Raw genomic sequence first — 27,015 nt, forward strand, 5'->3', positions numbered from 1 at the left:
AGAGAGAGAGAGAGAGAGAGGATTCTGTTAATTCTTTTTTATTTCTTCTGATTTTATTGTTATTTCATCTAATTCATTTACTATTTTATTATTTTGTTTTCTGCTTTTGTTTTAATCAGATTGGCTAAAGACTTATCAATTTTACTAGTTCTTTCAAATAATCAGTTTTAGTTTTATTGACCATATCTTTAGCTTTGTTCCCCTTTTGTTTCTAGCTTATTTTTTCCTCCTCTAATTTCTTAATATCTCTTCTTTTGTCCTTTTAGAAGAATTACTTACTTATTGGCTTTTGGGTTTTTAAGAATGCCTAGTCAGGTCATCACTCTTGTTGTTTCTAGTTTGTTAGTGAATATTTATACAGATTTGATTTTCCCTGTGAGACCTTCTTTAGCTGTATCCCAGAAATTTTGATATGTTGTTTCATCATTATGGTTTTCTATCATGTAATTATTGTTTCTATGATTTTTTTCTTTGACCAATTCATTATTAAAGATTTCATTGTTAAGTATCCATTTGGATCTGCCTTTTGTTTGTGCTCCCTAAATTGATGATTATTTTATCACTTTATTGTCTGTGTAGTACTTTTGTCTTTTTAAATTTATTTGCAGCTAGAGCATCTAGGTGGTTCAGTGAATAGGTGGACTTAGGGTCTCAAAGTCTTGAGATCAAATCCTGCCTCAGATATTCATTAGCTGTGTGACCCTGGGAAAGTCACTTAAACCTATTTGCCTCCATTTCCTTATCTTTAAAATGAGCCTGAAAAGGAAATGGTATCTTTACCAAGAAAATCCCAAACATTTCTTTGCAATGCCTCTATATATGGTCAATTTTTGTTAAGGTTTCATGTGGTGCTAAGACATGTGGATATTTTTCTTTAGTCCTATTTAGAAGATGCCAAAATTCTTTTAGATCCAATTTCTACACCTTTTCCTAAAATCAATTTCTTTCCTCCACTCTCTTCTTTCTTTCTCTAAATTCTTTGACTTTATAATTCCCAAACCCTCTAATTCTCTCATACAACTTCTTATTCTTCAATTAAAGACTTCTACTGATCTTCCTCTGACACCCCACATTTTTCCACTTATGGTAGAGATTTTTTTTTTTTAAGATCAGTCTGTTAGCCTACAACCTTCATATAAATTATTTAAACTCATTTCCAATTTTAACCAGGTCACAGTGATGATGCATCTGGTGACCTGGGACAACAGTAGCTTTCCTATTTATAGTACCAGGATTGTGGGTAGTACTTCCTGTTTTTATTGAAATTTGTTTTTGCCTACCAAGTCATTTCTTCTTTAGGTCTGATGTCATTCCTCCTTAGCACTAGATATAGGAGTTAAACCTTATTTTCCAGGAGGACCCAGTTCTGTTGCCCTTGAACAGTGGAGGGGGGAAGGGCAAAGGACTGTCCAAATGTGTTGGCTGCCATATTGCTGAGTCCTGGGACTCCTTGGAGGCCTACTATCTAAGAACAAGCTTTGTCCTGATGCTGCAAAATGTAGGAGATTTCATGGGATCAGTGCCCATCGCAGCACAGCTGCCAGCCAGGTGCATGATACCTAGATAATTATGTGATTACATAGGTCTGGCAGGATGCTAATATGTCTAGATTTGGGCAGGGGACCTCCAGGGAATGAAGGCTAGTTGCTTAAGGATATGAGCACACCAGGGAGACTGCTAATTGTTCAGGACCCAGGGAGAGTGATCCTTTTCATGAGACCTTCTTAGGCCACCCCAGTCCAAGGGTACCACTTTCTGAAATCCCATGTTCCATAGCCCTAGCTAGTGGTTTCTATCATTTATGTATCATTTATATATAACACATGGCGTTTATACTATCAGTTTTCTATGTATGTATGATTTTGTCAAAGTCATAAAATAAATGTAAGTTTTTTGGGAGAAGAAATGGGTCAATCACCGATTTGTATCCTTGATAGTCCTGGCAAAGTACTTTGACTCAATAATAATTTTGTCACTTTATTTGTCACTGAGATGTTCATGAGATACAGTGATAGTCTCTTTTTTAAATCTTTACCTTTTTGTCTTAAAATCTATACCAAGTATTGGTTCCAAGTTAGAAGAATGGTAAGGGCTAGGCAATTATGGTTTAATTGACTTGCCCCAGAGACACATAGCTAAGAAGTGTCTGAAACCATATTTGAACCCAGGACACCCCATGTCCAGGTCAGGCTCTCTATCTACTGAGCCACCTGAGATATAGTTTTTAAGAACCTTTTCCAGATAAAGCTTATCTTCAAGTACTGTGTCTGAGGAATTTTTCCCCCAGGTATGGGTTGGACTAGATTGCTTCTGAGGTCCATTCTAAATCAGAAAAGATTCTCATCCAAAGATTCAGTGCAAAAATGTGTTCAGGCATCTATTGACTTCTACTAAGAATCAAACCAGACAAAATCTGTAAAGGGCTTAGCAAGACACCTAAGACATAATAGGTCCCTAGTAAATGCTTGTTCTTTTCCCTTCCTCTACTATATACTGGTGCTAGTATTGCACCGAGGTAGGTACTGGACATTAAAAGGCAAAAATGAAACAGTAGTTTCCCTTAGTGAACTTTTATTCTACCAACATTTTTTTTTCAAAATAGAGCAACAGGAGACAAAGAGCTTTCATGGTCTCTCAATCCAGGTCTACCTGCATTTCTGGATTCAGCCCATATTTGCTCATCTTAGGGAGTTAACTGTTGAACGGATGATAAAAAAAATGGCAGGAGTAAAAGTAGGTGTGTGCAAATTCTTGCATACTGATATTTTCTGTCCCTTTGTCTTCCTGCTCCAACTATATAATAGAGAGGGTTTAATCTTTCCAAAAGAATTGAAGGGAAAAGTAGAGTCCCACTTACTTCCCATTTAATCTTTTCTTGAGTTCACTAGAGATTAGGGTGGTGGAGCTTTTTTTTTACTTCCTGAGGGAATTAGAAGATGAGGTCCTTTGTGGCAGGATAGGAGAAAGCTACAGCCACTAAAGCAGGGTTTATTGAGATAATCCCAGATAAACCTCCAGTAATCAGTCACTAACTGCTTACTTGGAGAGGAGAAAATATCAAGGTATTTAATTAACTCCTTAAGAAATCCATATAAATCTCAATTCTGTGTGTGTGTGTGTCTCTGTCTCTCTCTTTCTCTCTCTGTCTCTGTCTCTGTCTCCCTCTCCCTCAAAACTCCTTTTCACCACGATCCTCCATTCAGAAACACACACCCACACACCTTCAGTGATGTTCCTAGGACCTCTACCCATGGGGCATCTAGGTAGCTCATTGGATACAGTGCCAGACCTGGAGTCAGGAGAACCTGGATTCAAATTTGACTTTAGATACTTTCCAGCTGTGTGATGTTGGGCAAGTCACTTAACACTCCATTGCCTAGCCCTTGATGTTCTTCTGTCTTAAAACTTATGCTAAGACAGAAGATAAGGGTTAAAAAATAAAAAACAAAAAAACAACCAAAAACCAAAAACCAAAAAACCCTCTACCTAGATAAGAACACACATAAAGCATTGTCTACTCCAGTAGAATCCAATCTGATGGAAAGGACTGTTTAATTTTTGTCATTGTATTTCTGGCACCTTATTCAATGCCTGGCACAGCAAGATTATTGTTTATTGTTGATTACCTAGGGACATAGAAATTCTTCAAAGGCAATTCCCTGACAGACAGCCCCCTGAGGGTAGTTCATCTGAATTAAAAAGGTAAAGTGGTACAAAGAGTTAAAACCTGGTGGTTTTTATGCTCTATCCCCATCCCTCAACACAGTTTGGAAAGTCATGGGTATAGGGGAGCTAGGTGACTCATTGGCCTAGACACAGGAGGTCTTGGGTTCAAATTTAGCCGCAGCCACTTCCTAGCTGTGTAACCCTGAGCAAGTCACTTAACCCCCATTGCCTAGCCAGTATGGCTCTTCTGCTTTGGAAACTAAAACACAGTATTGATTCTAAGATGAAAGATAAAAGGTTAAAAAATGTCGTGGGGATATTCATCTGCCTTTATGAGCTGACCAGGTCTCTTAATTTGTAAGTTAAAATATTATCTCCATTCCATAAGTTCCTCATTTTAAATTTCCTTTTCTCACTTTCACTCTAGTCTCACTATAGCAATGGTCTTAGTAGCCATGGGGCAGTGTTAATGGTGAAAGCATCATTAGTTCTAAAAATGTTCTTCTGGTATATCCTTTAGTAACCCTTACTGACTTGGCCCTGGGATGGATTTGCCTACATTGAGCTCTGAAGTGCAGGCTCCATGGGCTTTCATATCCACTTTCTAACAAGATGTATCATATCATCACTGTATACCAAAGAACAATGGAGGAGGGATGACAGTGGCCACTAATGGTTCCCACCTCTTGGAAAGCAATAAATGTAGGAAGTAGCATAGTATAGTGGAAAGAAGGCTGGACTTAAAGTTGGCAGAGACTTGGGTTCAGATCTTACTTCTGTTGCTTGGACAAGTCATTTAATCTTTGGACCTTTATTTGTAAAATGGAGACAATAATTGCAAAATCTACCTCATTGAGTAGTTCAAGTAATTTATTAACTTCAAGCCCTCTGTAAGTGTGAACTATTAGTAAGACTACTTGGGTATCATTTTTCAGTATTCTAAACTAGTCTCTGTCTCTACCAGCCAATGGGGATTTATAGTTGGAATTACCTTTGGCTATAACCAAGAAGATAAGGTGATGTCTTTACTTAAGGTGGCAGGAGACCCAGGACTAAAAATAAGAGCAAAGAGGTTTGGTTAAGACTTGTCCTCTCCTAAGACAAAAACTAAAAAATGAAATTATAAAACTATCTAGCACCATTTGTGTTCTAATTAACAGCAAATATCAGTTGATCGATCAATAGGCATTTATTCAATGTCAAAGAGGAAGTGAGTTGTAGTGAACTGAGGGCTAATCTTGAAACCAGGAGAACCTGGTTGCATGACTTTGAATAAGTCATTTAAGCTCTCAATGTTCTTGTCAAATCTCTAAGACTATAAATTGTAAATAAGGTACCAGGCACTCTTTCCCTGTCTTTTTTAATTCTAGAGTTTTCCTTTGATTGATTATTGCTTATTGTTTATACATGCTTATTTGTATATTGTCTCTCTTCCCCCCCCCCCCATTAGGCTATGATCTCCTCAAGGGCTCTCTTGATTCTTTTTTATATATCTACCACTTAGCATAGTGCCTCGCATGTAGTAGATACTTAATAAATATTAAATGACTGACTGACCTATGTATGGATAATTTTAGGGTTGTGACTTAAAATCTAAGTTAATTGGTTGCCAGGGAAAAATCCCAAATAAAATACTGGTCAGTCTGGAAATTTGTGGTAATTTTAATTAATATAGAGGGAAGGATTTTAAAGAGAAAAAGGGAAGAGGGTATAGGATTTCTCCTGCCTAGCCTGTGCCAGGGGGAGTTCAAGATTTCTGCCACTAGGTCTCTGAAGGAGATTAGAGGCTTCTAAGAAAATAAAGCTTGGAGAGTAAAGGAGGAAAAAACTCAGCCAGAAACTTACCTCCTAACTGGACAATAGCTATAGCCACGCCAAGATGCCGAAAGACCCAGCACGCTGCCACCAGCTACCTCTCCATCCCCAAAGGTCCCAGAGAGAGAAAGTGATGCAAAATATATAGACCTTTTACTCTTGTGTCCCCTCCTCTAAATTTTCACATCTACCAATCACATCAGAGGCTTTTCTCCAGGACTGCCCTTTCTTTAGTTCTCATCTTCTTTGATTAGATTATATCTTTTGAGTTACTTAACACTTCTTTGTTAAGTTCACCTTTTTGTCAGTTACTTAACCTTTTTGTGATTAATTTACCCTTTATAGTTACTTAACACCTTTTTGTATGAAGATCTTAAAATAGACTTAGCTTAAAGTTCTAGCTTCACTATAAAGTAAGAACTAAGTACCTTCATTGTTCAATCAGGAGATTACAATTTCATCTTCTCCATAAAGTAAGATCTAAGTAGGATGGAGTAATCTAAATTTCACACCTACTAGTTTCTTCATTAGGGAATTCTCCTTACTAAGAAATCCCAGGTTCAGGCCCTATTCCCCTAAGAGGTATTAGGCTAGGGGCACAATTAAATAAAAGAAATAATTCATACTCTCAGGGAATTGACATTAAATCCAAATAATGGGGCAATGTCTATTGTGAGATTTTAAAGACTTTTCATAACTTTGTGAGGACTTGTGTATATATACCCTCCCAGCTCTCTCTTGATTCCAAGTTGGGGTTCTCTTCTTGCCTCTATTCACTGTTTTGGGTCTATGACCTGGCTTGCATGTTCTCTTCCAGCTATGTTCACCAAATGCTTCAGATAAGCCTGAATAGAAAAACAACAGAAGAAATAGTTATACATAGGGCACTTGAGTTTAGGAAGTTTTGTTTTGTAAAATGCATAGTAAATAATGGTTCCTCCATGAAGTGAACTCCTAGTGACTAACAATTCTGCAAAAAGATGGACCCCATGACCTGAGGCTCATTAGCACCAGATTCTCTTTCAGTTTTCCAGCCTTTTGAGATTTCTTTCTTCTGATCACTCTCCCCTTGCTTTAAAAACAAAACAACAACAACAACAACAACAAAAACAAACTCTTCTCCATCCCAGGGAGGACAATGTGTGGATTCTCTTAGGTGTGTGGATTGTTTTGCTAATATGGTTGTCTATACTCAGGGAGTGCTCCCTATTGCCAATACCAAAATCCTTTTTCCTTCTGCCTGGGGCACTGCTGTTCCCTCTGCCTCTGGAGCTTGATCACTATGGTATCCAGGTGGGAGGGGGTGGGGAGTACCCTTAAATAATCTACCCTTTGATGCATGATAGGATATGATTGCGTAGGGAGTTTTAATTACTTGTTTGAAGACCCCTAGCTAAGCCAGATGCCATCTCTAGAGCCTGTTTGCTCTTTCTCCTAACCCTGAGACTTAGTGTGTTTATTAAAGATGTCTAAAGATGTAAAATGTAATAATATGCTTTGTCTTCAGGGATGAACAGGTTTAAACATCATGGTGCAGAGCAGCAGATAGTTCAGTGTTATACACCTTTCACCATTGTCTTTCCTATCCTTTGCTCCTTTGAATAGCCATCTTCTCCTTTGTTCTACTCTGTGGGCAAGGGCTTCAGCTACCTTTTTGACCTACTGGCAGATCCAGGAACATTCTCCTTTGGCTTTTGTTGTTACTTCTTTTTGCTTTAAAAGGCAACTCAATTTTGCTGATTGCCTCTACCTCAAGATAAGAAAACATGTCTTTTTGCTTGAGAATTCCTGGCATTAAAGAGAGTTACTGATCAATTAAAATATGCATAAAACCTGGCATGCTAGGGGACAGTTGGGTGTCTCAGTGGACTGAGAGCTTGGCCTAGAGATGGGAGGTGCTAGTTTCAATTCTGGCCTCAGTCACTTCCCAGCTGTGTGACCCTGGGCAAGTCACTTGACTCTCATTGCCTTGCCCTTACCACTCTTCTGACTTGGAACCAATACACAATATTGATTCCAAGACAGAAGGTAAGGGTTTTAAAAATGGGGATGATAGTACTTATAGTATTTACCTCAAAGGGCAACTGCATGGCACAGTGATTAGAATGCTGGTCTGAAATCAGGAAGATTCATCTTTCTTAGTTCAAATATGGTCTCAGGCATTTACTAACTATGATCCTGGACAAGTCACTTAACCCTGTTTGCCTCAGTTTCCTCATCTATAAAATGAGTTGGATAAGAAAAATGGCAAATCACTCCACTCTCTTTGCAAAGAAAACTCCAAATGGGGTCATGAAGAGTTGGACACAACTAAAACAACTCAATGATAACAATTTACTTAAAGTGTTGTTGTCAGAATCAATTGAGATAATGAATGTGAAAGGCTTTGTAAATACTAAAATTTTGTAAAAATATAATCCTCTATCATTATCTTTATCATCAGCTCCTAGAATGATGATATATACTCTGTAGAAACATTATTCTAGTAGCCTAGTAGTTTGGCTGTTTTGTGAAGGTAATCTAATCTTGACCATAGAAGCAAACACAATTTAAGAGGAGATGAAGAGGAGGCAGAGAGATACTGATCAGAATCTATCGACTCTTATGTCTGCATAGTTGAATGCTTGTAGAACAGTTTAGGGAGCATGTGGGTCATCTCATACAGTTAAAAGGAAAAAGTTTTTTTTTTTTTTTTAGAGATCACTGTCTTTAAGTTGTTATATTCCTATAGGACTATTAGAGTATCCTAGTGGTTTTATCTTGACTTCTTCCCAGATCAGGAATTAGTCCTATCTTCAGCTAGGCATTAGATGACTATATCATTGTAACGGCATCATCAGAGAGTTATTCAAACATGAATATTAATAGTACAATATCTCACATTGGTGAAGTATTGTCTCATTCTATCTTTAAATCAGCTCAAAGTTTGTAAAACATCTATGATGCATTATTTGGTTCAGTATAATTTAGAAAGAAGTTTCTTGAAGTAGATTGGTCAAATCACATAATAAAGGAGAAATAAAAATGTGCTTGAACCATCCTAAAAATTTCCTTAGGGTTTCCCTTTTTTCTATACTGATCATTCTTACTCTCCACTGATTTTTCTTTTCCTGAGAATGATCATGGGACCAGCAGTTCTTTTGGCTACGTGAGGCATATTTCACCAAGACTTTTGGACAGTTCTTCCAGGAAAACTGGGGTGTACAGTGTCCCCTGGTTTCTTTGTGGGATTCTAGCTTTCAGTTTACAAAAATATCTTATTCTCTCCTTAGAATGGCTTTCATTGTTTAGTCACGTCTGTTTCTTCATGACCCCATTTGGAGTTTTCTTAGCAAAGATACAGAAATGGTTTTTCCATTTCTTTCTCCAGCTCATTTTACAGATGAGGAGCGGAGGTAAACAAGGTTAAGAGTCTTGCCCAGGGTCACACTGAGGCCAGATTTGAACTCAGGAACATGAGTCTTCCCAACTCTCCCCTGATGCTATTTCTATTCACTGTACCACCTAACCTTTAGGATGGCTACTCTTGGTTCTATATCTTTGGATCCTTTATCTCCAGCTTTGGTTTTCTAGAGGAGAGTTTGACCAAAGAACCGGAATCAAAGAATCTTGAAATAGACAGAATCTTGAAATAGACAACTGTGTCATCCTGGGACACAGTTGTGATAGTTAATGTGTTATAATGATATAGCCAGAGTTGAAGTCAGGAAGACCTAGGCTCAAATGCCTTTTCTGATAGTAGCTGTGTGATCTGGATGAGTCATTTTATTCTTTCAACCTCAGTTTTCTAATCTTTAAAAATACGTCTAACCCCTTTGTTCCCATTCAGTAAACTCCAGTGACTCTCTATTGCCTTTAAGATCAAACATAAAACCCTCTGCGTGCCCCCTCACCTGTCCTTTCCCATCCATCTTTCCATTCCTGTGCCATCTTATTTTCCCCCATGTTCTCTTGGGTCCAGTGACACATTGACCGCCTTGCTCCTTGAACATCTCCCAACATTTTCACTGGTGGTTTCTTATACCTGGAGTCCTTTTCCTTCTTATTTCCCCCTCCTCATTTCCCTGGCTTACTTGATTTCTTTACAGCTCCACTAAAGTTTTGAGTCTTCCATCTTAATCTTCCCTCTGAGACAGCTCCTAACTAATCCTGTATGCAGTTGTTTGCGTGGTGCTTTCCCCAATTAGCCTGTGAGCAGCTTGAGAGCAGGCACTATTGTCTGCTTCTTTTTGTGTCACCAGGGTTTAGCACAGTGCCTGGTACATAGTGAATATTTAATAGATGTTTGTTGACTGACAGTAAAATAGGGAAACTAAAATGTGTGGTACCTGTTTCACATGACTGGTGTAAAACTCAGCAGAAATGACTTCTTTGCCCCTGTAGTGTTCTTTTCTAAGTTGTAAAGGGCTACATAAATATCAGTGGTCATCATCATCTTCTTCTTGCCCCCCCCCCCCACTAGCCCAATCCCTAAACAAGGAAAGCTTCTGTTTGGAGGAGTTAGTCTAAGGCATTCATCAAGGTGCTTGAAGAATATGCTTTTTGCAATGATTTTTATATTAGAAACCTTAGTTTCTCTGCAGTTTACAGACTAAGAGGGTTTAGGAATTTTAGGATAAGACTAAGATTAGGAGAGGGTCAGGGAAGAGTGAAGTAAAAAATCCATTTCTTTTCTTCTCTCCAACTAGTTTCTCATCTCCACTTCATTTGTCCTACCCATCATCTCTTCTTCCCCCACTCCTCCTGAAGACTAATGTGATAATTGCCATGTGCTCCTGTTTACTCAGGGAGGGGGTGGGTCTGCCACCCCCAACTGGGCAGGTTCCCAAAGGAAAACATTCTCCCTGCCTGGGTGCTGGTACCCACTGAGCGTTTTCCCTGCGCAGGTGTACTGCCACCCCCGGACCTTTTTCACCGTCTGTCATCATCCCCATATAGTGTGTGCACGGGTGTGTGTGTCACTCCCAGGAGATTCAAGTCTGCAGGTGAGAAAGGGAGGTGAGAACTGGAGGAAGAGGGAAGCCTGAAGCCCATCGCCATTAGCCAGCATTCAGGTCTAGTAGCTGATCCTAGGAAGGGCACTCTTCTTTAGGTTAAGCTTTCTTTTGCCAGGGAGGACCTCTGAGAATCCTCTCAGATTAAGGTTTTACTGAAGTTTCCTTCCTGTTTTTTTGCCTAATCCTGATAACCTGGGGAGGGATGAATAGAAGAGTCAGATAAATGGGTGTGTCCTGAACTCAACAAAGGATTCTGGGTAATGTGGGCATTTTTTTTTTCCCTGGAGTGGATCTTGTTTAGAGTAGTTTGCAATGGCTTCCTGGTGTCTCTGAAGCAAGAGTGGATGAAAACCTATAATAATAATCCATGAAAGCAGCTTGTGAGAATAGAGCCTGTCACTTGTTGGGGGGTGGGAGGAAGGAGTGAGTGGATAGAGAATGAAAGAAACACACACACACACTCACACACTCACACTCTTCTCTCTTCTACCTCCCGCTATGAGACAGACACATGCACACCATGAGAGAGACAATAGTCACAACTCAGGGTTTTAACTTTCACCGTTTGCTTTTCACGTTTCTCCCCTCCTGCTTAGTGCTAAGGCAGTTGCTGCCTCCAGAGTTGTTGATGACTTTTAAAAAATGTTATTTTTTCCCTCTCTCAAAAGACACTTCAACAGTCGTCTCTCCTACACTGGACAATTTTAAGATTTTTAATAATGATGAATCAGATGCAGATTGAAGGCTTAATTAGCCCTGGAGAGAAAGTAAGAAAGAAAAAAAAAATGCTTTCTATCCTAGGGGAAAGAAAGACTGGTGTCCATTGCCTGCCCACCATTGCCTGGACTTGTCCCTCTATCCCACTGACCCTTTGTGACTGATTCATCAACCACTGAATTAGGTGGGGGGAGACTCCCTGGTAAAGGAAGGTTCTAGGAGAAAGTATGGGGAGGGGAAAGGCTGAGAGGGGGCAGCAATTCTATTAAAAGGTTTGTGAATAATCTAGGAAGGATGTCAAACAGTTTTCTCCAGAAAAACCTTTTAAGCTGTCAATCATATTTAATCATTCCCCAGGGCAGTGGCTGTAGCTACCACTCACTTGCAGCAGTTCATCCCCATCATCGTCATTGTTGTCATTCAGTAATGCCAATCAGTCAGTGTGGTCATCCAGTGTTGTGAGAGGTGCCACTCAGAGTGGGTCTTACCTAAACAGAGGTGTAAGAAAGGGTCCTTGTCCTTGAGGAAAAGAGAAAAGTGGGTCTGGGCAGTATTCCTAGAGGAATAAATTTGCTCCAAAAAGCAGTAGTCAATCAATCATTGGAACTAACCAGACATCTTGCCCTTCCTGCACAGGATTGTACATAAACAAGGCTGTTCCTAGATCATTTAATTCATCTTGCAGTCTTCCAGTAGGGCTGCCCCCTCAACTCTTCCAGAAGAACAACTTCACACCTTTATTAAAATTCTTCTGAGAAAAGCCCTAAATGTCTTCTCCATAGTTTGTTAGTAGTAATAATTGGTGTTTACATAGTCGTTTAAGATTTGCAAGTATTTTGTGTTATTTTGTCTAATTGTTATTGCTACCCTAAAAGATAAGTATAAATGAGGAAACTGAGGTTCATAGAAGTTGTCTGGTGGTCATAGTTATTAAGGTTCAGAAATGGGATGTAAATCTGGGTCTTCCCCAGATTGTAAGCTCTTTAAAGGGAAAGATTGTATTTTGCTTCTTTTTGTATCCCCAGCACTTAGCACAGTGCCTGACACATAGTTGTTATTTAGTAAATATTTATTGACTAATGGACTCCAAATACAACATGTTACCCAACCACATCGCCTGCCTGTAAATACTGGCAGTTGGAATAATTTTTTTTGATGCCTGACCTAAGTCCCTTCTACTCTGGTTTAAAATTATTCTATTCCAATAGGGCCAAAGGTATAGGCTATATTTGTTCAATAGGAAGGTCTTGGGCTATGCTCAAACTGCTTAGTAGAAAGGCATTTTCTCCCTGAAACTACCTCAAAATCACATTCCTAAGCTATGTTAGAGAAAGAACAAAGATACAGGGTTGGGGATAGGTGTGAAGAGAAAGGTTGTCTCTAAAATTATTATGAGAAATTTCTGCAGCTTCAAAAGGTGATGAATGGCTAGTTGAAGCCTTGGATGATAGACTTCATAGATCATAACATGTTAGCCCTGCAGACATTTTTTACAGAGAAGAATTTGAGGTGGAGAAAAGTAACTTAGATCACCCAGCATGATACTCTGAACATTCAAGGTGTTTCAGACCAAGTTTGCTAGGTTTAAAGTTCATACAATTATATACTAGAACCCAGACATACTGATTTCTAGTTGTTTTTTTTTTTTTTACTCCCGCCATACTCTGTCTCTCATTACAGAAAATATGATTTGGAGAGAAATTGTGGAATGAAAGGGAGGGGAGAATATGGGAGAATGGAAGGCCCAAATTTGGAGTTCAAATCCTCATTCTGCTATTTGTGATCTGGGTGACTATCTTTTGGGGGCTCAATTTCCTCGTCTGTAACATGAATGAGTTAGACTAGATGATTTTTAATTTATGATTTCCTATTTTTAATTCTAAAGAGACCAACTAAAAAAGAAGAACCAGGGTTACAAAGATAAGCAAAAAAAGAAAAAAATTTAATTCTCCTCTCTCAAGGAGCTTCCATTCTAATGGAGAGACAACATGCAAACAACTATGATCTCTCTGTCTGTCTGTCTGTCTGTCTGTCTCTCAAATTAGAAGTAATATCAGAGAAAAAGCATTAGCATTGAGGGAATGTGGAAAAGGCTTCTTGAAAAAGGTAGGGCATTAATTCAGGCTTTAAGGAAGTCAGGAAAGCTACAAAGAAGGCAGAGACGAGAAAGGGAGAATTCTAGACTTGGGGGGAAGACAATGAAAACACTTGGAGTTGAGAGATGGAGAGTCATATTTTGAGAAGGTCAATGTCATTGGATTGTTGAGTAGGTGGAAAGAAGTAAAGTGTAAGAAGACTGGAAAGTTCAAAAGGGACTAAGAAAAAGCTTTAAAAGCCAAGGAGGAGACATTTGGGTGGCTCAATGGAGAAATAACTAGGCTTATAGAGGGGAGGTTCTGGGTTCAAATCCAGCTGCAGGTACTTCCTAGCTGTGTGACCCTGGGTAAACCCTCATTTTCCTAGCCCTTACTACTCTTCTGTGTGGGAAAAGATACACTGTCTTGATCCTAAGACAGAAAGTAAGGGATTTTTTTAAGCTAAAAGAAGAGATATAGTGAACAAAAATGAACGTAAATCCCTTTGCTGGAAAAGAAAAAAAAAACCCAATCTATCATTGACATCAGAAGCAGTTTAATGAAAGAGTATTGGATTGGCAGTCAAGAGCTCTGAATTCTTATCCCGACTCTTTGCCCAACCGTCTCTTTGAATAGATATGATATAATATGTACCCCCAAAGAAACTGCTCTGGAAAAAGATAGGAGATGAGGAAAATATATTTTTCTTGACCTACCTGCATCATTGTCAGAATTCACATTTATTTTTTAGTTTATTCTATGTAAGCAGAAGGCAAGGAGAAAATTGTTTAAACCTAAATTTACTTCCTGCTATTTGTCTCTTAGAAATAACATGATTAGTAAAGATAATACTGGCTTCAGAGATATCTGGATACAAATCCAAATTCTATCCCTGTATATGACCTTATAAATTTTGGGCCTCAGATAATATAACAGCAACAACAATGATGACAACAAAATCATTAGCTTTCATATTATGCTTAAAGGTTTTGTGAAAATACTTTATATATGCTATATACACACACATGTGTGTGTATATATATGTATATATATACATTCTTGTATATGTGTGTGTGTGTGTGTGTGTGTGTGTGTGTGTGTGTACATAAGATCTCGATAAGTCATAGAGAGGTTGAGAGCCATTGATGGAAGGAGTTCTACACACTGGTGAAATTATGGATCCTTCTATAGTTTGTCTTTTGGGTGATTGATGATAGGGATCAGAGTCTTTATTCCTGCTTGTGGGGAGTGTATAATGGCAGACTCACATGTGCTGAGGCAGAGAAGAAGAGGTAGCTTATACACCATAATTAAAACTAATTAGGATGTGTTCACTCACCCTTTGGCCCTCCTGTGAGAATGTGACTTGACCTCAGAAATCCAAATCCAAAGTCAAGAGAGGCACATAATAATAGGATGTAGCTATATTTATTAAGCTTCCAGAGATCTGATTATACTGGGGGAAAAATGATGTCACATTTACCAGTTTACAAAAGAATAATATAAAAGAATATTATTCCCATTTGACAGATAAAAACGTCTCAAAGAGATTCTGTCGATTTTTCAAGGTTGTGCAATTGGAGTTAAGCTAGGAGTCATTTCTAGATCTTTTGGCTCCAGGTTCAAGGCTCTTTTCACCCTACCCCACTTTCCCTCTGGGATACCACTGGAATGACAGTGTGCCTATTTTTCTATCTTTCAGACCAATGATGCCTTAGGAGCCACCTGGAATTGGCTGTACTTCATCCCCCTCATCATCATCGGATCCTTCTTTGTTCTCAACCTTGTCCTGGGAGTGCTTTCTGGGTAAGCAGAGTTCTTCTGGTCACTCTCAGATGTGTTACTCAGTTCAAACCTGCTTCTTTTTCTCATTGTAAGGCTTAGATGTTTTGGTCTGGGAATGCAGATATCCCAAAGCTTCCTCATGGTAAGAAACTCCTCTAGGCTTCCCTACCTAGGGATTCTAGTATAGGGATATTGACACAGGATCTAAACAAAGGTCTCCATTGACTAATAATGCCAGATTGTTTCTCAAAGCCTCAGCTGAGATGTGGAAATGAATGCTGAGGTGTGTGATTGGGGCAACTTGAATTAGTCAGCCTTTATTCAATGCCCAGACTATGTCTCCGACTCTGCTGCTTCTTGGGGAATACAAGAGAAAATTTAGACTTGGTGTTGATCCTTGAGAAGCTTATAAACTTGAAAGGGAGATAAGACACAAACTGAAAAGTTAGAGAACAACATAGTAAGTAATTAAGGGTAAAAAGTGTGTGGTACAGATAAGAAGCATGATGCAAGCTTAGTTTCAGGAGAAATCTTTGAGAAGAGTCTTCATGGAGGGAGGCTTCATGAAGGAAAGATTGGTTTGAGGCAGGATCAAAGATCATAGAGGATATTATATATCTAGATCTAGGCATGGCAGCTGGGTGACTCAGTGGATATAGTGGTAGCCTGAAGTTAGGAAAACTCATCTTCCTGAGTTCAAATTTAGCCTCAGATATTTACTAGCTGCATGACCCTGGGCAAGTCACTTAATCCTATTTTCCTCAGTTTCCTCAACTGTAATATGAGCTGGAAAAGGAAATGACAAACCATTCCACCATTCCAGGATCTTTACTAAGAAAACACCAAATTGGGTCATGAAGAGAGAAACATGATTGAACAACAACTGAACAACAGCAACAAAACGTCTGTACAGGACCTCAGAGACTGTTTTGTCAAATTCATTCATTTTACTGAGGATGAAGCTGAGGCCAGGGGAGGTTAAATGAATTGCCCAAAGTCATAAGTAATGGAGACAGGATTCAAACTCTCTTCTTTGACTCCAGGGATCTTTCTACTCTACAATGCTGCTTTCTGAAGGAAGGTCACAGGCATTTCAGAAAGGGAAAATAGCACAAAGGTGCAAAATGAATAAAGAGGCAGAGACAGGAATTAACACGGTATGTATTTAATAGCAAAGTGATTAACTTGACCTTAAGAACATCAGAGATGCTAATAATTTTTACAATTTTCTTAATGATAATTTTATATGTCAAAAGGTACCAGAACTGACCAAACAGGAACTTCTCTTTTCGAATTATTTGTCATCAACATGAATGAACCATCTGATTTGCAGGGGTAGAAATGATGGGAACCTGATGGAAAGACACTATTCCATCTTAGAGTTTGTGATGGAGAAAGGGGGGAAAAGACAGGCATAGCCTGATATGCATGTATGATTTTTAGGACAGCAGATCTTAAAGGTTAATAGAAAGAATAAGAAGGATGACATTACCTAAAATTCTACAGGGCAAGTCATTCCTCGAGGGATAGAAAACTCTCAAGAATAAGATTTTAAAGACATAAAGAGAAATTCATTTAATGAGAGGGAGGTGTCTAAAGAAACTGGCTTCATAAGGAACTCATCCATCAAATCAGGTTTGAAAATTATTTGTACAAAGGATAGAATAAAGGGCAGGCAATGGAGGATGAATACAAAAGTGTGGCATGGTCTTGTAGCAGCTTCCTTTCCTAGATATTTACTAGTTGTCCCTTTAATAAAACATTCTCATGTAATATCTAAGAAAACTGTGGAAATTTACCTTCCTGTGATTAGTTCAAGTCATCTGGCCTAGATAAACGATAGCCCAGGGCACTGAAGGAACTGACACTTATGATTGCTGAGCCATCATCAATGATTTTTTAAAGATCATAGAAAATAAGAAAGGTACCATAGGACTAGGGAAGCACTAGAAAATAGTTCCTGATTTTCAAAAAAAAAAGTGGGGAAAAGAGTTGAATCTATAAACCATAGGTCAGTGAACTTGACTTTGGTACTTGGTAGATTTCTAGGACATGTTATTCAAGGGCTGGCTACTGAACATTTGCCAATAGAAACAGTGATCCCAAAGAGTCAGCAAGGTCAAACTAATAAGATTCCTTTTTTGTTGTTGTTTTGACAGGTTTAACTGAATAGTGGAAAGAAATGCTTTAGACATGGTTCCTTAGATTTTGTTAGACTATTAGACAAAATTTCTCCTGCAATTATTGTGGATAAAATGGAAATATGGACTACATGATAGCACAGTTAGTTGTATTCAAAATTGGATGAAGAGCCAGATCAAATGTACAATTGTATCCATTTGGAAGGAGATCTCTCATGGATTATCCAAAGGAAACTTTCCTTGACCATGTGCTCTTAACAATGTCATCCATGGCTTGGATAAATGATATAACTTATATACTTTCCAAATCTATGAGCAATACATAGGTAAGAGGCACTAAATGCTGGAGTAGGAATTTTTTAAAAGCTGGGCAGTCTAAAATGTGAGGCTAAATTGAATAAAATGGAATTAAGGAGGAACAAATAGCATTTTTCACCAACTTCAAGAAATTCCCATATTCAGATAGGGGAGGGATTAACAGCTCTCTGAGGGAGTTCTAGAGATTTTAATGGCATTTAAGCCTAATATGAGTCAACAATATGTTAGAATATTTAAATGATCTGTGATCTTAAATGGTCTGCCCAGTGTCTTGGAATTCTTTATTTTTTACTTTGGCAATCAATGAAATTATGGCATTATGATTCACTTGAGAAGATTTTTTTTACTTTAGTCAGAAGGCTTGAGTTCAATACTATCCACATCCAGATAAAGAACTGTGAGAGTAGAAACACAGAAGAAAAATAATTGCTTGCTCACATGGTTTGATGGGAATATGATGGGGGATGTAGACTAAATGATCACTGTAATAGAAGAATTGAGAGGGGAGCAAGGGGAATGAAAGGAGAGAGGGAAATGGGGAGAATGAGTGAAGAGATTCTTCTCAATAATAGAAGGATTGGGAGGAAAACAGGGGAAATGGAAGGGGAGAGGGAAATGGGGAGAATGAGTGAAAAGATTCTTCTCCTCAATAATAGAAGGATTGGGAGGAAAACAGGGGAAATGGAAGGGGAGAGGGAAATGGGGAGAGAAGATTCTTTTTTCCCCTCTCTTTTTCTGGGAGAGAGGTAGCCAAGTCTTGTCCCCCTGACAGAGGGAATGTCTCCTCAGAGGATAGTTCTGGGAGATGGAAGACAAGAACTGGCGAGATTAGCTTTGGTAAGATGACCCACTGCCTCCCCTTTGGTTCCAACTATTGTTGAGAGACAGGATGGATTCTTCTGCCTCTGATCTCCCTAGGGACACTCACTGTCACTTCCCTTTAGAAACCTGGGGTCACTCCACTGTCAAGGAAAGATATTGTTCCTTAGGTTATGCAGTTTGGATCACTAGGATCTTGAGCTAACCTTCCCTTTTAGGGGAGAGATGTGATTCTCCTTAAATCTTCTGCCTTCTTTCCTAGTATCAGAAACCAGCCAGACCTAATTCTAAAGTAGTAAACAACTTATTTGGGTTCATGTAGGGAAGGAGAGGTAAGGGTGTCAGGCAAGGAAAGTAGGGAAGCAGGAAGCCCTAACACTTGTCCTGTCTGGTAGACTTCCCCCCCCCCAAGTTCTCAGGGTTCAAGCCTTGAACCCTCTTCCAGCCAGATGCTTGTTGATCCCTATTCCTCAGTTAACTCACTTTTAATTCAGGAGTCCAGGAACAGGTCAGGAAGAGGAGAAATCTAAGGGAGAGATCTGGATGGCTATGGCCAAAGTGAGTCCAAATCCAAAACCCCCTTGAGAATTCCCATAGCTGTTCTTGAAGAGTGTTAGTAGACGTGTTTTTGGGTCCCAGAAGGAATGGCAGGTCCCAAACAGATGGGCTCTTTCTCAGGTTTCAGGAAAACCACCTTCCTCCTTCACCTCCCAGGCTGGAAGACCATTGACCTTTGGCTTCAGAGTTCTAAGCCCTTTAGAACTCCCAGGCTTCTCTCTCTGCCCCTCTTCCACTGCTCTTCAGCTGATCTCTCCTTCAGCCTGGCTTCTCACTGCAACCCCCTGGATCTCTCTTTCTTACATTACAAATCTCCCTTTTTGTCTTGTGCATTGTTAACCAGACAAGGGTTTAACAAGTAACTCAATATTTTGGTTCTTAACCCTAGTTTTCACTATCTATTTTTCTATCCCCCCAACCCCCCCAAAAAAGAAAAAAATCTCTTTTCCCTCAACTATATCTTACTCTTATCTTGCCTTAGCTACCTAAGCCTGTACTAAGATAAGGTTCTGGGAAAGTATCTGGGGTAAGTGTGGTTTTGTTACACGAGGTTGATACAATTGAATAACACATTTTGGACTAACAGTGTCCCAGAACAATATGCAACGATATTGATTTGAAGCTACTGGGCAACCATATCTTAATGAGCTCTGAACTATGGTAACATTTTTATAACTCCCTGTTATCTTATGTTTCCTTAACTTCTCTAGCTATTACAAATTCTTTAATATTTTAAGCCTATATTGGGGCCTATATTATGTGCTCTGTTCTTTCCCTGTCACTGGCTCTCTAAGCATTGAACTTCCCTTTTTGACCCTGACTATTCTCTTTCCCTGATCTAAGTTACGTTAAGATCATTAGTTGATTCCTACCCTATGTTAGTATGTTAGTGCTCTAAAATTTACATTATGTACATGCATGTTTACTGTACAATCATTACATATGATACATGTATATATACATGTTACATATATACATGAGTTCTGCTTTGGCATCACCCTAGTGCAAATATTAATAATATATAAATAGGTCTTAATCAATGACACATGTAAAATCCAATGGAATTGCACATTGGCAATGGGAGGGGGGTGGAAGGAGGGAAAGGAAAGAACATGAATCATATAACCATGGAAAAATGTTCTTAATTAATTAAACAATTTTTAAAAAGAAGGCTTGAGTTCAAACCTTACCTTTGTGACTTTGGACAAGTCATTTGATTTCTCTGAGCCTAGGTTTTCCCATCTGTAAAATGAAAGGGACAAACTAGAAGGTCTCTAAGGTTCTTTCTAACTAACTTTCAATCTATGGTTCTGTGTGTCATGGGACATGGAAGTCAAGAAAGCTAGCATAAAATTAGATTGCATTATAAAGTTTCCAGGACTAAGAAGTAATGATCCCACCGTAATTTTCCCTAACTAAACCATATCTGGAATATTGTGGCCAGTTTTGGATGCCTAGACAGGAAATTGATAAAATGAGGAGTGCTTATAAGAGGGTGGCCAGATTGATGAAGATCATGCCATATAAAACTCAGCTATAAGACCCTAGTATATTTAGCCCCAAGGGAGAGAAGGTTTTTGGGAATACAACTGTTGTCTTCAGGTATCTGAAAGGTTTTCATGCAGAAGAGAAATCTGACTTGTAGCCAAAGGAAAGAACTAAGAAGAAAAGGCAGAAATTGCAAAGATGCAATAGTTTGAGAGCAGTGGAAAAGAGTAATGGGCAGGAGCAGCTTGGTAGCCCATACACAGGAGGTCCTAGATTTAAATCTGGCCTCAGGCACTTCCTAGCTGTGTGACCTTGGGCAAGTCACTTAACCCCCTCTTCTGCCTTGGAACCAATACATAGAATAGCTTCTAAGAGAGAAAGTAAAGGTTTAAAAAAGGTGTTATAAACAGCATTAGGTGTTAATAAATTTTCCCTCACTTAAGGTCTTTAAATAAACACAAATAAGTGCTTTTTAGCTATGTCATAGAGGGGATTCTTGTTCAGGTATAGGTATAATTAGATAGCCTCTGAGACATACCAATTGTGATTCTGTTATTAAAGCAGAAGGTTTATATGATGGAGTTAAGGGAAATAAAGTTGAGTGGGGTTGGATTCTGGAGAACCTTGAATGGCATAGACTCCATTTTGAAGGCAGCAGTAACCCTTGTGTGGGAAGATGGTTTACAGGGTTTTTAAGATCAAATAGAAGAGTAAGCAAGATTGACATTAGCCAAAGACATCAAAAAACATTTCCTAGGATATTTTTTATCTCATCTTATCCAATCCAATCTAATCATCTCATTGTACCCAATGACAAATAACAGTATTTGTCAAATGCCACCATGAACACACTTTACCCTTATCAGTCAATAGATATTGCAGAGGAAGAAGAGACAGAAAAATCCTATGAAGAACTTGGTTCAAGGTCCTCCAAATTAAATCAACATATACATTAGTCTTCACTGACTTCTATGCAAAGGGGAGCTTAGCAGATGATAGTGAAAAAATACATCAGAAAACATGTTTCAGGAGGAGGAAATGACAGAGGTTAAAGGCATGTAGACTATCCAGAAACCTCACAAATTTTTTATAAATGATTTCCTTTTGTCATGCCAGGAGGTATTGGACATGACATGGTTAGCACCAAATAACACTGTAAATAATAGAAGTGATCACTTTATAGTGACTAAAAAGTATTAATTAATAAAAATCACCCTTGCTTATATAGCACTTTAAGATTTAGATAACTTTTTTTATAAATATTAAGCCATTGGATTCTCACACCAATCCTGTGAGGTATTATCCACAAATACAGTCACACAAACATAAATCTAGCTCTCTGGAGGAGGAAATGGCAAACCATTTTTTGTATTTGTTTATTTATTTTTTAATGTTTTATATTTATTTTATTTTAAAATTCCAAATAAGTTTTCCAAAATTATATGATTCATATTGTCTCTCTTCCTTCTTCCCTCCCCTATCCCAGAATTGACAATCTAGGTTATATATATATATATACATATATATATATATTATCATGCAAAACTTATTTCCATATTATTCATTTTTGTGTTATAAAACCAAAACCCCAAATCATACCCAAGTAAACAAGTGATAAATCATATATTTTCATCTGCATTCCTACTCCAACAGTTCTTTCTCTAAAGGTAGATAGCATCCTTTTTATTAAGACCCTCAGAATTGTCCTGGATCAATGTATTGCTATTGGTAGCAAAGTCTATCACATTTGATCATTCCACAGTATTTCAGTTAATAGTGTATAATGTTTCCTAGTTCTGCGTATTTCACTCTGCATGAGTTCATGTAGGTCTTTCCAGCTCTTTCTGAAATCATCCTGTTCATCATTCCTTATAACACAATAGTATTCCTTCACCATTATATACCACAGTTTGTTAAGCCATTCCCCAATTGGGGGACATGCCTTTAGTTTCCAGTTCTTTGAACGGCAGACCATTTTGTCAATATCTTTGCCAAGAAAACCCCATGAACAGTATGGTCCACAGGGTCATGAAGAGTTTGACATTGAACAACTATGTATGTATGTTTGTATCTATCTATCTATGTAATTATCTAACTGTTCCCCACATAAATGGATCTATATATTCATCTCCATCCCTCATCTTTCCTCTGAGTCCTAGATCCACCATTATTCTATGCCTGGAATGTTCTTCCTTGTCTCTGCTTCTTATTTTCTCATATTCTTGAAGTCTTTAAGACTCAGCTCAATTCCCACTTTCTTCAGGAGACCTTTCAGGTTTCCTCCCCTACCCCTCACCTTCTTTTTTTCTGTGTTATTTTAGGAGCCTTCCAGCTGGTTTTTCTGCCTCAAACCTTTCCCTTTTCTAATCCAGACTTCACCCAGCTGTCAAACTGATTTTCCTGAATGCATTCTTTGTCTCTGTTTCTGGGAATCCCTAGTTTCCTTCAAGACCTAATTCAAGCACCACCTATGTGAAGCCAGCAGCCACTTGAAAGCCATATATTTATTTACTGAATTATGTTTATCTGAGGCAGATGACCTTAAATCTTAAATGGAAAGCTCACCATTCACTTCTCTCTCCAATGACTGCTACGAATTTGCATTTGTTTCCCTTTAAGACTTTGTCCCAACCCTGTAATGTATGCATTCCCCAAGGGTCTATCTGAGGTCCCTTATCTCTCTCTCCATCTTATTCTCTGTTTCTTCTATGTACATGGTTCTTAAATCTAGATCTCCAGGCTTCATCTCTCCTCTGAATCCTAGTCCCACAATTCTACTTCCTATAAAACATCTCCAACTGGATATTCCATAATGGGATTGCAAACTCAACGTAATATATTATCTCCACCTCCCACCACCTTTTTCTAACTTGACCACTTCTGTTTATGGTATTACCTGCCATGTTGTTCTCCTACATGCAAAATCCTAAGTTTGTTCTTGATAAATCTCTCCTTTACCTCTCAGATTCAATCACTTACTAAGTCCATCAATCCCATCTCCAGGACCTCTCTTGCATCTATCTGGATTCTCTACTCTCGCTGACACTAGTACTAGTACAGGTCCTTATTACCACCCACCTGCATTACTGCAATAGCCTCCACCCCCACCATCCTTCAATCTGTTTCATATTCTTGGCAGGATATTCTGTCTGACTCACCAATATGGTCATGCCATTTCTCCATCCTAAAATTCACAGTGATTCCCTCTGGTTTCAAGTAAAGTTCAAAACCTTTGGGTGGCAATCAAGGCCTTTCACAAATTGAGATCATCTCATTTTTCTCAGCCTTTATTTCACATTCAATAGACACTTTTACCAACCTGTACCATGCTCTGGCCATGGGACACTCCTGTGGTATCTGTGCCTTTTCTAATACTCTTTTTCTCTGTGCCCAGGAATGTCTTACTTTCTCCTCTTCACATGTACCCTCAGTCATCATTACTTTATATACCATTCTAGATTAATCTTTATGTATCATTCTAGATTTATCTTTGTCATTTCTTATAACAAAGCACTTATTTATCATATTTGTCTGTGTTTAGGTCTTATCTCCTTCCAGACAGGAAGCTGCATGAAGGCAGGGACTTAAAAAGGAAAAAAAGAAAATCCCATGCCTTTCATACAATACTCTGCACACTCAAAGTTCTTGCTAAATGTTTGAGGAAGTAAAATAAATTCAGGAGAGTCCGAATTTGTAGAACCCTTCACTTCTCTCCTTTCCTTCCATCACCCCACAAAAGTCTTTAGTCTTTGCAACTATCAAATGTTCCATATTCACATTTACTTTCTCAGGTGGTTTGAATAAAGAGTCTGGTGTTTAGTTTGGAGAATTTAATATAGATTCAGGGGCAAGGAATAGTAGACATAGCAGATAGAAATTATGTCCTAACAAATAAAAAAATATGCGATCAATCTCAAATATGAGACTTTAACCTGTCTTAATTAACAAAGTTCAAAATGAGGCAGGGCATTGATGTATAAGGGTGTCCTAATGATCAAAGCTTGCATTTATATTCTGCTTTAAGTGGTACAGTGTCTTGCATTACAACCTTGTGAACCAGATGAGTATGACTATCCCCATTTTAGAGATTGGGAAACTGAGGTTTAGAGAGGTTAAATGACTTGCCTATACATAGTGCCAAAGCCAAGCTGTAAGTCCATAAACCCATTGCTCATTATATTAACCACATATTTGAAAATATTTTTGATGATTTTCTCTGCTCATTCTCTGGATCTTAACATTAGTCATACCTATTCTGTCTCCATGATCCAGAACTTTGAAATTCCTTTCCTTGATTACAAAATCCTATCCTCCCACTTTCCCATTCAATCAGTTATTTATCTTTAACTCCACCTTTGGTCTCTCTTCCCCAACCACCTTTCCCAGTCCCTCACCACTGCTTTAGTTAGACTTTGCTGCCTTTGAAATTCAATCCTTTTAGTTAACTAGTTTTAACTTGTCTCTGTCCTCTCCCCTGGAATCCCTAGCTCCCTCCTCTTATCACTGCTTGTGCCTTGCCAAACTACCAATCATGTGTCATCCTCATTTGCCTTTCTTGTCAATTGCTGCTGAATATACTGGAGAAAGTCACACAACTGTGCCGACAGAGGTCATACAACATTTTATACAATCTCATTTTGATCAGACCCTTATAGATTTTTTTTAACTTTTCAGTGTTTGAGTTGATGTCACCCTCTTTTCACTGATTGCTCTAAAAATCTTCTCACCTTAGGTAGCCTCTAACATCCCCTCCCTTTCAGCAGAATATCCCTCACTCATTAATAAGAAAATCTTAAATAAGAAAAAAAGAGGCTATCCCTCCTTAGCACCCTCTTTTCACCTCTGCTACACATGAAATCTTCTCAAAGTTACCTACCATCTTCTTTGCTCTAATCTTTGATGAAGAGGTGGGTTTTGTTTTGTTTTTTTTTGTCATTGACAAGGTTAACCCTTCTCCCTATGCCTTAGATCCCGTCCCTGCCTCCTTCCATGAGCTTATTCCTTGGATCACCCCCACTTTTTCTGTCATTTTCAATTTCTCCTCTACCTGCTCCTCACTTGCTGCCTACAAACCTGCTTGAGTTTCCCCTATTATTAAAAAATCACTCTGCTTGATTCATCTTGCTTCTTTTCAGAGCTAAACACCTAGAAAGGGTTATCCACAGTCTCTTCCAGTTTTTCAACTCTCACTCACTTTTCAGTCTTGGGCAATCTGACTTTGGACTGTATTTATCAATTAAAACTAAGTCTGATCTTCAAGGTTAACAATGATTTTTAAATCATTAAATCTAAAGACTTTTTTACTCAGCATTTTTAGGATCTGTCTTGACTTTCTTGCAGTTTTTGACTCAATTTAGCATTCCTTGCTTCTGGAGTCTCATTCCCTCCCTCAGTTGTAAAAGTATCTTCTCATGGTATTTCTCTGTTCAGTCTATTTTTTTTTCTCCTTAGTCTCCTTTGCTACATCATCATCCATATCCTATCGCCTGTGGGGTAGCCCACAAAGCCCCATGCTGGACCTTATTTTCATCTTTACATTCTCTCTCAATGATTTCATTAGCTCAGATGAGTTTAATGATCACTTCTACCTAGATAGATGACTCCCAAGTCAATTTATTCAGTCCTAATTTTCTTTCCTGAGTTGATATGTCCCATATCAACAATTGACACCTGGCTATTTCTGAGTGTACCAAAGGTATCTCAAACTTGACACATTTAAAGTGGAACTCATTAGTTACCCTCTTAAACCTACATCTTACTGAAACATTAAAAGATCATCACAATTTTGGAGTCATCCTTTCTTTTTGAGAGCAGCATCATATGTTAGGAAAAATGTGTTGGATTTGAAGATTTATCCCTGAGTTTGAATCCCAGTTTTTCTACTTGCTATCTTTGTGGCCTTGGACAAATCATATTACTTCTTTGGACCTTATTTTCCTTATCTGTAAGTTGAAGGTGTTGGACTAGATTTTCTCTAAGATATCTTCTAGCACAAAACATATTACCCTATAAGCCTTGCCAATCCTTTCTTCACACAGCTTCCAAATTAATCTTTCTAAAAAGTAGAGGTCTAACCATGTTGATATCTTGCCCTCAGATTTTTCTTGGACTCCTTCCCTATTGCCTTGAGGATAATAATCAAAGTCCTCTTTGGCATTCAAAGTCCTTTCAACTCCAGCTTCCTTCTACCTTTCCAGACTTATTTCTTCTTTCTCCTCTTTATGTTCTAGCCAAACTAGTCTTTTAGCTTTTCTTTGAACTTGGCATGCTTTCCATCTCTAACTCTGTTCCTTTGTACAGGATAGCACCCTTTCCTATCCCCCTTCCCTTAGAATACTGTTGTTGGAGAATCATTTGTTATGTCTGACTCTTTGTGACCCTAATTGAGGATTTCTTGGCAAAGACACTGGAGTGGTTTGCCATTTCCTTCTCCAGCTCATTTTTGAGATGAGGAAACTGAGGCAAAGAGGGTTAAATGACTTGCCCAGGGTCACAAAACTAGTAGGCAGGATTTAAACTTATGAGAACAAGTCTTTCTGATTCCAAGCCTAGTGCTCTATCCACTGTACTGCCTAGCTCTTGGAATGAACTCACTGCTCCCTTTCAAGACAGTTCAAATATCTCCTCTTGAGAGAA

The 27,015-nt window shown here is 38.5% G+C and overlaps 1 protein-coding gene across 1 annotated transcript in view; it reads left to right on the plus strand.

Annotated features, from left to right (window-relative positions):
- Positions 1 to 27,015, plus strand: part of CACNA1E (calcium voltage-gated channel subunit alpha1 E) — a 667,319-nt gene that overhangs the window by 428,916 nt on the left and 211,388 nt on the right. Inside the window, exon 9 of the mRNA XM_056815619.1 lies at positions 14,973 to 15,076. Within this exon, the coding sequence (XP_056671597.1) occupies positions 14,973 to 15,076 (104 nt within the window). The remainder of the gene's footprint in view (positions 1 to 14,972; positions 15,077 to 27,015) is intronic.

The sequence above is a fragment of the Monodelphis domestica genome, chromosome 2 (genome assembly GCF_027887165.1).
Source record: "Monodelphis domestica isolate mMonDom1 chromosome 2, mMonDom1.pri, whole genome shotgun sequence".
Lineage (NCBI taxonomy): Eukaryota > Metazoa > Chordata > Mammalia > Didelphimorphia > Didelphidae > Monodelphis > Monodelphis domestica.